The sequence below is a fragment of the Zootoca vivipara genome, chromosome 2, assembly GCF_963506605.1.
Source record: "Zootoca vivipara chromosome 2, rZooViv1.1, whole genome shotgun sequence".
NCBI lineage: Eukaryota > Metazoa > Chordata > Lepidosauria > Squamata > Lacertidae > Zootoca > Zootoca vivipara.
In genome coordinates, this window is record NC_083277.1 from 99,584,525 (window position 1) to 99,600,469 (window position 15,945).

General features: G+C 48.1%; 1 protein-coding gene across 4 annotated transcripts in view; it reads left to right on the forward strand.

Moving 5' to 3' along the window:
• SDK2 (sidekick cell adhesion molecule 2) overlaps window positions 1-15,945 on the forward strand; it is a 334,547-nt gene that overhangs the window by 249,176 nt on the left and 69,426 nt on the right. For all 4 annotated transcript variants that reach the window (XM_060271952.1, XM_060271953.1, XM_060271954.1 and 1 more), the window contains exons 4-7: window positions 1,188-1,335; window positions 9,005-9,138; window positions 13,590-13,701; window positions 14,891-15,081. In XM_060271952.1, coding sequence (XP_060127935.1) covers window positions 1,188-1,335; window positions 9,005-9,138; window positions 13,590-13,701; window positions 14,891-15,081 — 585 coding nt within the window. The remainder of the gene's footprint in view (window positions 1-1,187; window positions 1,336-9,004; window positions 9,139-13,589; window positions 13,702-14,890; window positions 15,082-15,945) is intronic.

A 15,945-nucleotide genomic window follows, 5' to 3' on the forward strand; every position in this document is an offset into this window, starting at 1 on the left:
AATGCCTCGCTGAAAAGCATACCTGTTTGGAGAAGAGCCACGCTTCTCCACTGCAACTTGTGCCCACTTCTGGTGATTTGCTTGCGCTCGGGGAACCGATTTGCAAGTACGAAATGCGTATCGTATCATGTCAGCCGAGAAGGGTGCTCACTCACACAATATAAATTGCCACCTTTCGAAGTGCACACGGGTGGTGACTGAGAATGGGCCCGGTACTCCCTCCCGTCTATTTTTGCAGCATTTCATGATTGGCATGATATAAGTGTGTGTTTTGCACTTAACAATTCATGTCCAAAACAAAACTAGCACCGCATGAGAGCTGCCTCGCCGCGTAGCCAAGTAAAGGTTGAGGAAATCTTTCAGACTTCCAGGTGTCAAGATGACAGCTGTGAACCAACACAGGAGTCCTGTAATAAAGTTAGATTATGACATTTTGATGACGCTGGGCTGGATTGCACTGCACTGCTGGCTTGTGCAACTGGGACCCATGGATCCAAATGCAGCCCATGAACACTGCATTGTGGCATGCAGCTTACTTGATAGCCATTGCCGCCGCCATCACCTCACATTTATAGTTAAGGGCAGAGGACAAGCACAGGAGGGTTATCAGGCCCTTATCATGCATATCTGGCCGGCTGTGTTCAGATTGGTGGCCCACAAGTTGCATATATTCCAAGTGCCCCGGAATAAAAAGGTCATCCCGTTTTGTCTCACGAGATCTTGGCGGCCGTTATGTGTGCCGCGTTCTTGCACACTCTCACCCTGGGGGGAAAGTGCTTTTTGGGGGATGAGAGTGAGGCGTGACTCATGTGACTTGCTCAGGAGTATGTCCCAGAAGACATATGTCCTGGTTTTGTATCAGAAAAAGGTGGACAGTATGAAGGAGCCTAGTTGCCTTTTCTAAGAAACTCTGCCTTACCATGTGGCATCTTACGTTTTCATTGGAACTCCCCTACCACCCTGTTCTCAGAATCTTCCTGATCCACTTGCATAGGACCTCCTTGTATAAATTGGAGAATAGCAAAACTCTGGGTTCTTGGGAACGTCTTTAAATGTAGTGGTAGTAGGGGACACAGGAGCCTACAACTTACCTGCTGTACAGCCAGGCTCTAAGAATGCCAGGTATTTGGTTTCTCTGCCCTTGCACCTAACATATTTGCTGCTCTTTCTTCCTTTCTCCACCCTAGATATGGGAAGCTTTGAGGACACTGAGAAGCAGCAGAGTGTGTCTCACGGGGAAGCCGCCGTCATCCGCGCACCCCGCATTGCCAGCTTCCCTCGCCCGCAGGTCACATGGTTCCGTGATGGACGCAAGATCCCTCCCAGCAGCCGCATGTGAGTACAACTGGCCTTTAGAAGAACCACCGGAGTTTAAAAGAATGCTGGAAGGTGTTTGGGAAAAGCAGCACACACACACTTTAGATAATGGAACCACATGCCTTCTTATTATTCTCCTCAAAGGCCTGCTATTTCACTGTATGTTTGGCTTGATAAACATATAGGGGAAGAGTGCAAGTTCACATGTGGATGAGCTGGAGAAGCACGAGGGACAAAAAGCACAATTAGGTTGTGCTCCCTCTTCTTCCCACTGTGATGGTGGCATCTAAAGCAGCCCACTCACAGATTAACTGGGGCACTAACCCCTAGAGCAGTGGTTTTCAACCAGTGTGCTGTGACACCCTGGGGTGCCTTGAATGATGGCAACACTGGCCTCTGTCCCTTTTTCCTTCCCTCCCTCCTCTCATGCCCTCTCGTGTCTCTGACTTCCAAAGGCTTGCACAGTTGTTGTTGCAGCAGCCCTGGCTACAAGCTCCCCAGGTGAGTGGTGCCTCTGGGGCTGGCCAAGGGGTGCTGGTTGCCAGGAGCTCAGGCAGCCTCGGAGTAAGCAAGCAACTCTGCCAGCCCTTGCTGTTGGGAATGACAGACAAGTCCCAGGCCCCTCTGGTGCCCTACATGAAGAGGCACCTCTCTTTGGGGCAGGGAGCAGCAACTCGGAGACCTGCGGCAGCAGCAATGGCTGCTTGGAGGACTCCCAAGGAGAGGGGAGAGGAGAGGAGGCTGAGGGAACACTCCAGAAGGGAGGGTGTTCGAGAAAGGGTGAGGGGCTGCCAGCTCTGCAGGCAAGGGGTGACACAACTGGGCTCCTGAGCCCCTCAGGGGTGCAACAGAAAGATTGCAGTTGGTCAAGGGAGCCATGGACTCAGAAAGGTTGAAAACCTCTGCCCTAGAGCAAAACCCACATTAGGTTCTTTACCATTACTCTCCACATACATAAAAGCACTATCAAAGCAAGGAGATTGTCCATGCATCCAGACACATAGACCTCACCTTTCCTCTGTTTTAAGTGAAAAAACCTGACCAATACATTAGAACCTCAGTTTACGACTACCTCCGTTTACGGACGCTTTGGCGAGCAAACGCCATGGACCTGGAAGTGTTTACATCCAGGTTCCGCGGCGTCGGATGCGCAGAAGCGATCTGCGTGCGCGTGTGCAGAAGCACTCTATCGGCCCTTTGCGCACGCGCAGAAGCGTGCCTTTGGCGAGCGAACGCCTCCGCGGAACAGATTGTGGTCGCAAACCGAGGTACCACTGTAGTGGAAATTGCTTTCATTCTCTCAGAAATCTCTGCTTTGTCTCCTTGTTCATCTCAGGGGGTGCATGCCAGCTTCTTTCAGCGTTCATGTGACATTGACATAAAAATGCCAGCCCTTTTGCCCAACCCCAATTTCATCCTTTCCAGAGAAAATGTTTAAAGTTTTTTTTTAAGCCCATTGGCAGTCACTTGCTTGTGATACCCCAACAACCAATTTACAGTTTTAAGCCCCCCCCTAGAAGCACCCAGAGAAGCTTTCCAGCTCTCCTTCCGCCTCCTGTCAGGGGAGTGTGGCATGCCGTTTCCCTCTAAGGTGGCCAGCATTTCATCACACTTTGCCAGCTAAGTGTCCCCTCGGGAGCCACTTGCGTAACGGCCCATGTTCCCACCCTGCCTCGGAGACACCGCAGAGCAATGCTCGCATGCCAATTCCCTGCCATTCCGGCTCCATCAACCATATCACAGCAATTACAGCTGATTAATATTCATAAGAGAGTTCAAAGAGGTCCTTCCTTGAAAAGTGGATCCAGCAGTGGCATCTCGTGAGCGAGAAATCCCCAGCCGTTGAATACTGTTGGCTTGGCAGACGGAGCTGTGGATTCCTGCTGTCTTCAAATAAACTGAAAGCTCATCAAACATTTACCTTTGCTCCCTTTTCTAGGCACAGGTCCGGGCTTTCCAAGTCTGCGTCCAGGAAAGCGTGGCTTAACTGCGCCTAGAAAACATGGGGCAAAAGGTTGGGTTTGAAAAAGTCCTTAGTTTGTACTCCCTGTTGTTTTGTTTTTTTATGGTGGTGAGCAACAGTTCCTTTCTACACGTCCCATTGAACTGAATTGTGGCCTAGAGCCAGGACTGTGTTATTTGCTTTGTTAGTGGGCTCACTGTGCTCCATCCTTAGCACTTGACTTCAGGTCCTGAGTTCCTGCTGCATCCATCCCTCCCCCCCAAAAAGAATAAAGCAAATGAAACTGTAAAGGTAAAGGGACCCCTGACCATTAGGTCCAGTCGTGACCGACTCTGGGGTTGCGCGCTCATCTCGCATTATTGGCTGAGGGAGCCGGCGTATAGCTTCCGGGTCATGTGGCCAGCATGACAAAGCCGCTTCGGGCAAACCAGAGCAGCACATGGAAACGCCGTTTACCTTCCCGCTGTAGCGGTTCCTATTTATCTACTTGCATTTTGACGTGCTTTCGAACTGCTAGGTTGGCAGGAGCTGGGACCAAGCAACGGGAGCTCACCCCGTCACAGGGATTCGAACCGCTGACCTTCTGATCAGCAAGCTCTAGGCTCAGTGGTTTAACCACAGCGCCGCCAACTTTACAGAGTGGCAAATGTGAACATGTGCAGCTGCGTTAGAAAGAAAGAACAGAGGTTCTTAGACACACACATCCAAACATTCTCTTTTTTTAAAACCTTAACTCAGAGATCAATCGCCATATTATCTCCAGTACCCTTGCTGTAATGATCGGGGTGGGGTGGGGTGGGGTGGGCTCTCTGTGTCTTTACCTTCTCCCCTTTACAGCATTGCTCTCAGCTGTTGTCTTCTTCCGAGAGTCATCATGGATACTGAAGAGTCGTAACAACTTTTGCAACACCTACAAGGATGTGGGAATTGTTGCAGCCAGCCTGTTACATGGCATGCCAGGTTAGGCGTCTGAGTAGGTTGCCTATAGATAAAAATATGGTTTGGCAACATGCGCGGCATTATGAATATTGATAGTCCAGGATGTTTTCTACCCTGAGAGAGGGAGAGATCCACCCTGGAAGAGGCACAAAGCACACCCTGCAAGAAAATCCTCCGCAGCCTCCTCTCCTCAACCTTCGCCCCCATTGGAAAGGCACGAGGCAGACACATTAGCCTAGCTGTTTATCAGAGAGAACCCTGCCACGTTCCCCTCTTAATGGGAGAAAGTGTGAGGGAATGAGGCAGAATGTGTCCTTGTTAAACTAACATTAAGGATGTTTAACAGATGTCTCAGGCGCATCACATTAAAATCCGGAGATAGACTTGATAAACTAATGGCTTTGTTTATCATGGAGAAAATGAATTTGGGAGAGAAGGGGGGGAGAGGGGGGGAGATGTAAGGAAGGGCGTTCGCTCTTTCTTAAGGGTTGTAATATTCTGTTCAGGAAAGAGGGCGAAAAATTGCCATGTCTCCTTATAAAGACAGACACATTCATAGTGCGATACAGCATTTCCCCTCTGGCAAAGGGTAATTTTTCACGAGCCGAAGCTTTCCTAGCAGCCAACTCTCTGCTTGTTTGCTCCCAGGCACAGCTCACTCTAAAGGGTACAAAGTTGGCGGCTGTGGAGCCCGGCGCACAGAATTACCATATAGAAAGTGTGTGAAGTTCGACAAACACTGGATATGTGTATTCATGCTGCAGTGCACGTGGGGCCCACAATCCAATGAATGGGGCAGCTAGCCCCAGGGTCCCCATAAGGACTTTGCACTTATGCTCCTTAAGCAGCATTTCTTCACTGTGTGTTCCTGAGTCTGCCTGTTAACTCTTGTTTCATTCATTTATCCAGTGTGGTGTAGTGGTTCAGAGCGGTGGACTCATAATCTGGTGAACCAGGTTCGCTTCCCTGCTCCTCCACATGCAGCTGCTGGGTGACCTTGGGCTAGTCACACTTCTCTGATGTCTCTCAGCCTCACTCACCTCACAGAGTGTTTGTTGTGGGGGAGGACGGGAAAGGAGCTGCTTTGAGACTCCTTCGGGTAGTGATAAAGCGGGATATCAAATCCAAACTCTTCTTCTTCCTCCTCTTCTTCTTCTTCTTTGCTGTTTCTGGCCTTGTTTTCTACTCCCAAGTTCCCTCCTTTGTGCTTATCTGCGTGCCTCTCTTCCGGCCCACCCTGCTTCCCTTAGGCACAAGGCTATTAAAACGTAGCCTCCCAGTGCCTGATATAAGTTCTGCTTTCAGTTGTGTGCCCTCTGCTAACGGCAGGGGTAATAACGGCTAGTTAGGGGTTTATCCGCACTAACATTTTCTCTTCACTTTCCAGCACAAGTCCGTGTTTTAAAGCTCCTGTGTCTGAGCACCCTCTTTTTTGCGCCCCAGAGCTTTCCCTGTGTAAAGTTGCAGGCCCTCCAAGTGCCCCTATTTTCGAGGGACAGTCCCGGATTTACAGATGCCGTCCCAGTTTCTGATTTGATCGCAGAATGTCCCGCTTTCCCCTAGGACGTCCCTATTTTCATTGGAGAAATATTGGAGTGTATGAAAGCTGCTGTTTACTGCCAAACCAGAGCAAATGTTTGTTGTTTTAAATGTTTGCTTTAAAGAGTGGGTTTTTGCAGGGAAAGCTTGAGGGGAGGTGCCTGGACACAGATTTAAAGCACAAACGTGTGCCTGGAAAGCGTGGGGCCAAAGGTCAATGTGGATAAGCCCTAAGTTAGGTAATATAACTCAAATACTAGCACTAAAGCAATGGTCTACCAGCCTCAGAGGTTGGCCTACCAGGCTGTTTTGGGCGAACCACACCCACCTTTCCCCAGCCTGGTATTATAAATGACATCAAGCATGGGAAAGTTGGCACCACGACTTGGGAGTCCAAGGGCACCTCTGTTCTTTCCTTTGCATTTCTGGTTTGAATTCATGCGCTCTTGATTCTTTCCTTTGAAGCTGGGTCACCGAATATCATGGTGATGCCTAGTGATTGACAGGTGGGTGGCTCTGCCACCGAGATGCTGTTCCGCACCCCTATACAAAGAGATGGTTATAAAGCTCTTCTACACCCCCATTACATGTTTAGACAGACTCCTGGAGATGACACAGCTCAGCTCAGTCCATCACATTAGCTAATGTCTAACGTCGGTGCATAGATAACAGTGAACCGTGGTCAAACTAGACAAGGGAAATCTGTGCTTAGATGGAGATGACATCTGTCATTTTCTGGGCTGTGTGATCCCGTAACCTTTTTTCAGTCCCCTAACTCTGATTAAGGCTGATGTCTGCAAAGACTATCACAAAGCACCTTAACAAGGAAGCCAGCCAAGTTGTTCTCACTTTCCGGAATAAACTCCACCTCCGATTTGGAATACAGCTAAGGAGCCCAAATTTGATTGGAAAAAAACAGCCCAAAGGCTAGAGGAATCACCCACTGCTCTCACTTTCAATTTGCAGCACTGCCTCCCCAAAGCTGTGTTTCATTTTTTTAAAAAAAGAATATTCCAGGGGGGCTGATCATGCATCTCCCGAGTATTTCATCTAATTTGGCCTCTAGAGACGCATTTGCCCTTTATTACGTGACGTTTTATTACACATGCTGTGCACCCGTATAACACACTTCTGCCAAAACCTCCTTCCATTAGTAAGCACAGCAGAAAACATACGCACACAGACACACGTTCTTTAAAGAATAAAAGTACACATGCCCTCCTCGATTCAACACCGAGCTGCTAGGTTTCTCTCCCGTATACAGACATTGTGGTGCAATTGAATATGTAACCTCCATTATGCAGGAAGTGAACTGGTTGCCTTTCCATTTGTGAAGGCGGTTTGAGAAGATAAAGCTCCTTTATCACAAATTTGATGGTAAAATATAGTTCCCCTCCCATAGCCATTTTATGTCTCCAGCAGATTAGATCATTCTGTAAAAAGGAAAACTATTAATCTAGGAACATCCAACTTGTTCTCCCTCCTGTACAATTCGTCACTGGGGTAATTTAAAGGCCGGCACCAGGAGATGGGGAAGAATTTTATTTTATTTTGTGCCTGTCGTTTGAGGTGAAAGTAGCTTTAGCATGTTTGGTTCAGGATTGCAGCTGACTTGTCTTCTGGGGTCACCTGTGTGTGTGTGCAGAATTGCACACACTCCCGAATTTTCTAGACATGCCCGGAATACTGCAGCCGAAAGCTGTCCAGATTTTCACTTTTTAAAATATAGCAACCCTAGTTCATGTACATTAATGCATATATAGATCTATGTGAAAAAACACCATATACACAACTACCGAAACCTAACATACACCCCTCATTGCCACCAGTCAAAGAGCACCTATCCAGGTACTGGTTGTGGTTCCATTTGTAAAGGCAAGCAGGTCAAGCCTTGACCAGAACCTGGATAGATAACTACCTGGAAATCCCATGTTGACTGCTTTGAGCTCCTTGAAAGAAAGGTGGTATGCTCGTTTAGCTGCCAAAATAAAAAGATACTTGTACACATGAACACACAAGGCACCCAAGAAATGAGAGGGTGGCAGGTTTGCATTTATGTGCTTGTACATGCATTCTGTGTTTAAATATACACTTGACAATTAGATTATTATGTGCTCAGTCTGCATACCTGCCTGTGCCCAGTCATAGGCAAACACCAAATGAAATCATGACCACATTGGTGGTCTTTTCCCAAAAAGGCAGCACTAAAAATAAGTGAGTAGAAGCACGCACTTTCAGGTATTTATGCAGGTACCCTGTTTCTCATATTTTAAGACATACCGATAAAATAAGCCATAGCAGGATTTTTAAGCATTCAAGGAATATAAGCCATACCCCGAAAATAATACATAGTGATAGGCGCAGCAGCAATGCCGGCCGCGGCAGGAGGAGGAGGAAAAAATAAGACACCCCCTGAAAATAAGCCATAGTGTGTTTTTTTGAGGAAAAATAAATATAAGACGGTGTCTTGTTTTTGGAGAAACACGGTAGGTGTAGAGTGTGTTTATTATTTGACTGTACATATCACTCTGTCCTGGGAGCTCAGGCCTGCGTGATAGAAAAAGACTTGCCGCTATGCAAGTGGTGTGGCTTAGTTCCAGAAGTGGCTTGTTCATTTTTTCAGGCAAGAAACCAACACACTCCCCTAGACATTGCTCTAATACATCTATGGTAACTAGATGCCAGACATGGCAGGGCTCCTGAACCTTTAAGCAGAAGTGGGCCTTTCAGCAACAAGCTACACCTGCTAGAATTCCTGTTTCTACACAACTATTAAAGGTGGTGGTGGGGAACCACCCGCATCCTCTTTTGCAGCCGGCTACCCTAAGTATGTAAAAAGAGAGAGGGGGAAAAATACATTCAGGTTTTTACAGCTCTGACCCAGACAATACACTTCCCTGCACTGTCAACCCAAAAAAGTTTTTGGGCTGCATGTACTGGATTTGTCCCAGATGCCAGAGTTAAGGAATCATTTCCTGGGGGGGGGAGGTGAAAGACTGTAGACACACAGCCCACAGTGTGTGTGTGTTTGAAGTTTGAAATGCCAAAAGCCTCCTTGGGGAACACACTGCTCCAAATCGATCCCCACAATGCAACAGAGCTCATAATCCATCCTGGATTATTTGTGGCAAAGCTTGGGTGGAGTCCGTGGGCTCTCTAGCAAAGTTTGTGCACCTCTCCTAGCAACCTCCTTCTGTGCCCTTGAGACACACTCTGCTCTAAAGCCATTTCCTCCCTTTCCTTCAGAGCCATCACCTTGGAGAACACCCTGGTCATCCTGTCGACGGTGGCACCTGATGCTGGGAGGTACTATGTTCAGGCCGTGAATGACAAGAATGGAGACAATAAAACCAGCCAGCCCATCACCCTCACCGTGGAGAGTAAGTGACCCTTGGGGGCGAGGTGGGAGAGACCTTTGAGTTCACAGCTTTTCTAGCCAGGCGTCTATACCTTTAGCGTGGTAGGCAGAAATCCAGCAGGACCCAGGCGAAGGGTGAAGCACCTGTTTCTGCTTGCAATTTCTTGCTCGCAACAGCAACGGGGTGGAGCGCTAGGAAACTAAGCTGCTTGTCAGGAACTTTTGGAAGTAACCATTGGATGGGATGTCCACATATTTAGCACTGTGCGTGCATGTGCATGCTTTTTATGTACACATGTGTATTTCCATGCATGCTTCTCCATTAAGAGTTACTGCCTGGACTTTTCATTGCTATGACTGCAATTCTAAAGACACTAACTTGGGAATAGCTCCAACTGAACTCAGTGGGATTTGCTTTCAAGTAAACCTGCATGCGCTGGGGGCTGCCTGTCACATTTCTTCTCCTATTTATTATTGTCTAGGGCAGGCATCCCCAAAATTCGGCCCTCCAGATGTTTTGGACTACAATTCCCATCTTCCCCAACCACTGGTCCTGTTAACTAGGGATCATGGGAGTTGTAGGCCAAAACATCTGAAGGGCCGCAGTTTGGGGATGCCTGGTCTAGGGGCTAACTATCCCGGCTTACTTTACTCACTAACCCCCCTACACCCACCAACCTGCTCTCCTCTTCCCCTTACTCCCTCCTTGAGCCCCCCTCTCTTACTTCCTCTTCTCAGTGAGAACCTTGTCGTTTCCAAAGCCAAGGGACAGCTAGATGGGCAAGGCCTGTGCTCACTCTAAAGTAAATTGGCTAACCTGCGGCAATTGGATGTTGTTGGACTACAACTCCCATCATCCTTAACAATTGCCCATGCCAGCCATGCTGGTTGGGGAGTTGCAGTCCAACAACACCTAGAGAACCACAGGTCCCCTGCCCACGTTCTAGATGGTTTGAACCACTGCCTGCTAGTATGACTTGGGCAAATCACTTGCAGCGTGTTGACCCATGCACTCTATCCAGTGAGGCTTAGCCCCAAGTAAGCGTGCATAGAATTGCAGGTGGGTCTTTCACTGCCTCGCTGGCCCATTCTTGAGGGCAACAGCCGCATGCAGTCTGGTTGGTGAGGACTATGCGAATAAATAAGGCACAGGCCATAAGGTTCTGAAATGCTGGCATAATAAATAATGTTAGCCCAAAGAGCCACAACCGAGTGCGAGAGGGACTGAGGATGTACCGTAGTTTATGTCTTGCCTGTCTCTCCCCCCCCCCCCCCCCGCAGACCAACAGGTCCCTAAAGCGCAGCCTGTCGCCCGCATCTCTTTACATCTGGCTTCTCCGTCGCTTCTGCTGGCTCGTGCCCAAATTTAATTTGCAGTAAATCTCTGGCGAAGCTCCGGCTGGTGCTGACTAAACATTTCTGCCGGCTCCAAATTTATTTAGACACTTTGGGCCTCAGCTACAAGAGCTAGGAGGCTCTAATTACATCATGGGCTTAGGCCCCCCATCCCTGCTCCCTGCACCACCCAGACAATATCCCTGCTTTACCAAGATGCCTGTAGCACAGAGAACAGGAAGCTATATGGCTGTCACATCGGTGATATGCTGTTCTTCACTCCAAGGCAGCTTTAGCCATCCTGGTGCCCTCCAGATGTTATGACCCTCACCTTTGAGCCACAAGCCCCTGTTGTTACCTATGTACCCCACCTTTCCTCCAGGTAGCTCAAGGTCCTGTGCAGGGTTGTTCCCTCTCCATTTTATCCTCAAGACAACCCTGAGAGGTAGGTTGTGCTGAGAGGTGGACAGTGACTGCCTCAAGGTCACCCAGTGAGCTTCATGGCTGAGTGAGGATCATAGAATTAACAAAGCTGATACCGGGGATGCCATACAATTGTAAAGTTGGAAGGGACCCCGAGAATCATCTAGTCCAACTCCCTGAAATGCAGGAATATGCAGCTGTCCCATACGGAGATCGAACCTGCAACCTTAGCGTAATTAGCACCACACCCTAACCAACGGAGCTATCCAGGCACTAAGAACGAACCTCCCCTCCCTGCTTTAGCATTATCAAAGTCTATCAAGTACAACACATAAGCGCCTACTCCTTCCCCCCGTTCTTTGCTGCCCCCATATCTATCACTCCCTGATGGGAAGCTGCATCTTGCAAAAAACCTCAACTTCACCCGACCATCATCCTTTTCCAACACCTGTGATGGGATCGCCTCTCCCTTCCCCAAAGTTTTGTCGGTTCACCCGCAGAGAGGTAGACCAGAAGACCTGAAGTGCAAAATCCAAATGCCATCCCTCCTGGCAGTAAAAGAAAGTAATAAACTAAATAATGGTTACCCCCAAAATCTGTGGCCTGAGGCATGCCTTCTCACCCTCCCCAACAGCAGGCCCAGCCCTGAATCCAACACAATCCTAATCCCACAATCTTTCTCTCTACCCCTAGTTTGAGGTTGATAAAAGACCCGTTCAAATCCCTCCATCTGGGCCCTGTAGCTGTTAACCTTCCCCTTTCATTAAGCATTGCCAACTTCGCTTTCCCCCATAACTCCCAGCACTTGGGGAACAGCTTTGATTTCTGCCTCCCGGCAAAGCTATGAAATCCACGTGAATCGGCCTTACGATTCCTCCATCCCTCCAGATGATGTTTACTTCGCAGCTGTTTTATGTCTCCCGGACTTGGCTTTATGTCCCCACCCCCTCCCCTTCCTTTGCCTCATTAATCTGGAGTGCTGTACCTCAGTGTGTAATAAACACCATAGCACCCGCCTTTATGGATTCCGCTATATCAGCAACCTTGCGATCCCAACCAACACGTCAGGGGAAAGGAGGGTTTATCGCAGCCATTATTTTGCTTTATGCACTTATCCTTTTGCTTGCTGCTGCTGCTCCCACTTTTCCTTTCCTCTTTGATGAGAAGGATCAGACTTAAAGCCCACCTGGTCCAGAATCCTTTCCTCCTCCAGTGGCCAACCTAGAGCCTTTGAAAAAGCCCATATATGATCTTCAGCCCATGTCCCTCGCCAACTGGTATTTGGATGCCTACTGCCTTTGATACTGGAGGGAATATAGAGCCACCGTTATTAGTAGCCTTTGTATGGCCTTATCTTCCAAAGCTCAGCAAAATCTAATGATTGAAGTGGATCTTAAACCTTAATAATAGTGATCTCGGTTCTCCGAATGCCGGTCCTTAGGCAATCAAAATGGCACCATCCAAACATAAGCAGGAGGTATCAGAAGGTGCAGGGAGATTCCCAAGGCAAGAAGAAATCTATCATCTATCTATCTATCTAGGCAGGACGCTATGGCAGGGGAAACTCCCCAAACCGTCCAGTGGGGACTGAGGGTCCCTTCAAACTGAAGGGGCTTATTGCAAGTATATTATTCTGCAACATGCCATAATAACAGGGCAGCATACACACACACACACACACACACACACACACACACACACACACACACACACCAAACATTTGACTTTAGTGGTAGATGTCTTTTCTGTTGTGCATTCACAATAATTTGTGCTCATGGCAGTATCAGGGCAGTTAGTCACGGTAATGCTTTCACTATATTTTGCACCTGAAAAAACAAACTAATCTAAACAAAAATCAAAAAAGAAAGAAAAAAGAAGAATACAAAGTCCTCTCTCACAGTTTGTTTTTTATTGTAATGTATTATGAAAAATCTAAATAAAACCTTTAAAAAAGAAGAAGTTGTTTCAGGGTGGGCATACTGCTTCTAATCAGTCCGTGTCCCATAACTTTCTGCTGAACTCCTGGAACTCTTCATGCCACAAATGTTCTGAAGGTTTGGCTTGGTTTTCATTTCACTTCATTACAGGATTTCTGCAGGAAGCTATGGGACAAGGGAATTCATTAGATGTACTTATAGAGTTAAAAGAAATTGTTTGATCAGAGAGGGAAGGGCGTTTTTAATTTTCTAGTATCTAGGAAAAGCACTGATAAATAATTTGGAGGTTTTTTTAAGCATCCACTCACTATTTATTTATATGTGTATCATATGAATAATAATTTCTATATTTGCTTCATCAACATACGAAACTGTACCAGTTAGTCCTAAATGGTAATTTTGTATGCTATCTTTTTCGATTTTTATTATGATATATTTATAACTTGTTAGGATATTAATTTGCATGTTTGTTTGTTTTTAAAAAAAGATGTTTAGGGATTTGTAAGACTTAAAAACACCATGGCACTGATTCTAGAAGGCTGTGGGAGGAGAGGTTTGATTCTGTGTGCTGGGACTGCTCAGGATAAATATTAAGACTTGGCAAAAGATGCTTATTGAGCAGTCTGCTGCTTGGTCCAGGTGCCTGTGGCTCCTCGTTAGTCCTTTGCTTGCATTCTGAAAGGGCCAGTGCGCTGTCTGTGTGCGTTAGAGACTGTGAGTGTTTCTGTCTGGTGCATGAACCCGTGTTTGCTGTCAACACCCCTTCATCCCTCCTCAGATGTAGGCGGCCCAGCTGACCCCATTGCACCAACCATCATAATTCCGCCACGCAACACCAGCGTTGTCTCTGGCACCTCGGAAGTGACCCTGGAGTGTGTGGCCAATGCCAGGTAAGTGTCCACCGCGCTGCCAGGCTCCAGAAACGGCGTCTTGTGCCTGTGAAGCATAGTTGTTTAATTTCCAAGTAAAGGGTCTGCTGGTTTCTCTTCAAGGTTTCCAGACTCAAAAGAGAGCAGGGCAATTAAAGGCACAGAAGTCCTGTCCTCTATTGAGTCTGGCAACCCTAAGCGGAAGTCAGTGACCCACGTATGTGAGAAATACTTTTCATCAGCCGGGCTCTTCGCCAGGAGCCCCTCGTGCCTGGCAGTTTGCATCCGTAAAAGCAGCCCAATCTCCCTGAATGCATGTTTACACTCATACCTGCAAACCTGAACCAGGAAGCTAGGCAGGGCCGGATTTAGGTTTGATGAGGCCCTAAGCCAGTGTTTCCCAACCTTGTGCCTCCAGATGTTTTGAGACTACAATTCCCATCATCCCTAGCTAGCAAGACCAGTGGTCAGGAATGATGGGAATTGTAGTCCGAAAACAGCTGGAGGCACAAGGTTGGGAAACACTGCCCTAAGCTACTGAAGGTAATGGGGGCCTTTATATGTCCAGCTGTCCCTTGTCAACAATTGTCACTTCTTTTTGTGCTGAATATATGCTATATGGTGATTTATGGACCTAATAGGTATCCAAAGCCATTTGCACATAACAAAATATGCAGAATGTAGGCACTCTGTATATACGGTAGAAATTAGCAAACCGGTGATATTTTAGGGAGCAGGCTAGCAGGCGGGGCCCATTACTTATATCAGTGTTTCCCAACCTTGTGCCTCCAGATGTTTTGGGACTACAATTCCCATCATCCCTAGCTAGCAAGACCAGTGGCCAGGAATGATGGGAATTGTAGTCCGAAAACAGCTGGAGGCACAAGGTTGGGAAACACTGACTTATATCATAGGAGCCTACACAACACAAAACACTCTTGCTATACGCAGGTTTTATTTTATTTGTTTTTTTTTATCTTATATTTTGGAAATGTACATCCAGGGTTGTTTTTTCCCTCTATTTTTTTGGGGGGGGGGGCAAAAATGACTTGTTTAGCTTATGCGTAAATCCAGCCCTGATGCTAGGTGTGTGTTTCCTTGGATTGCAGAGACCCTTGGGGTCCTGGGTTTGTTTGTTGGTTTGTTTTTAATCTGGTGACACTGGCCCCATTGGAAGGGGTCCCCCCTCACAGGCTTCTCTGCTAACCAGGCCACTCATCAAGCTGCACATCATCTGGAAGAAGGGCGGAGTGCCAGTGTCCGGCGGCATCAGCGACTATAACCGGCGCCTGACCATCCTCAACCCCTCGCTGAGCGACAGCGGCTACTACGAGTGTGAAGCTGTTCTGCGAAGCAGCAGTGTGCCCTCCGTGGTCCGGGGAGCCTATCTCTCTGTGCTGGGTAAGGATGGGTGCAGGAGAGTGGGTGGAAGCAGGGCTGTCATCAACAAGGCTGGGAACGTTTGCTCAATTTCTGGGGGCTATTATATCCCTAGGAGCGATGTTAGTTTTTAAACTTGAGAAGTATCAGCCAATTACACATGCAGGGCCGTCTTAAGCCCATCCAGCGCCCTGGTGCTAGGTCCCTCCAGCGCCCCCCTCCAGAGCCTCTCTAAGGGCCCGGGAGTGCCAAGCGGACGGCGGCAGCAGCAGGAGGCCACCTCCGAGGACTCCATGTTGTGCCTCCTTCTCGTTTCCCCAGTGCTGGGTTCCGCTCAGTCAAGCTTCGCCACCAGTGTGCGCACCGCAGGACCAGCAAGAGCTGATTGGGCGCTGTGCGTGCGCTGGTGGCGAAGCTTGACTGAGCGGAACCCAGCGCTGGGGAAACGAGAAGGAGGCGCAGCGCGGAGTCCTCGGAGAAGGAGCGCAGTCCTGGCCAGATCTCCGGAACCCTGCGCTCACTTGGTGCCCTTCCAGCGCCCTCCAGCGCCCGGCGCCGTGGTTCTCCGCGCCACTAGCCTCTATGGCTAGGACGGGCCTGTACACATGTAAATGTTTGGGGTTTTCTTTATTTATTTATTAAGATTTATACCCCCCCCTTCATCGTAAGACCTCAGGGCAGTTCACAGAGTAAAAATGCAAGATAAAAACGTGAAAATAGGTAAAACAAAACAGCAAAACAATAACCTCCCCCTTCCCACAGACACATTTAAAAGGCTGTGGTGTGTTAATCAGCCCAAGGCCTGGTTGCAGAAGAACATTCTAAACATATATAAGGAAGCAGCCATGCCAATCTCCCCGGGGAGAGCATTCCACAAATGGGGAG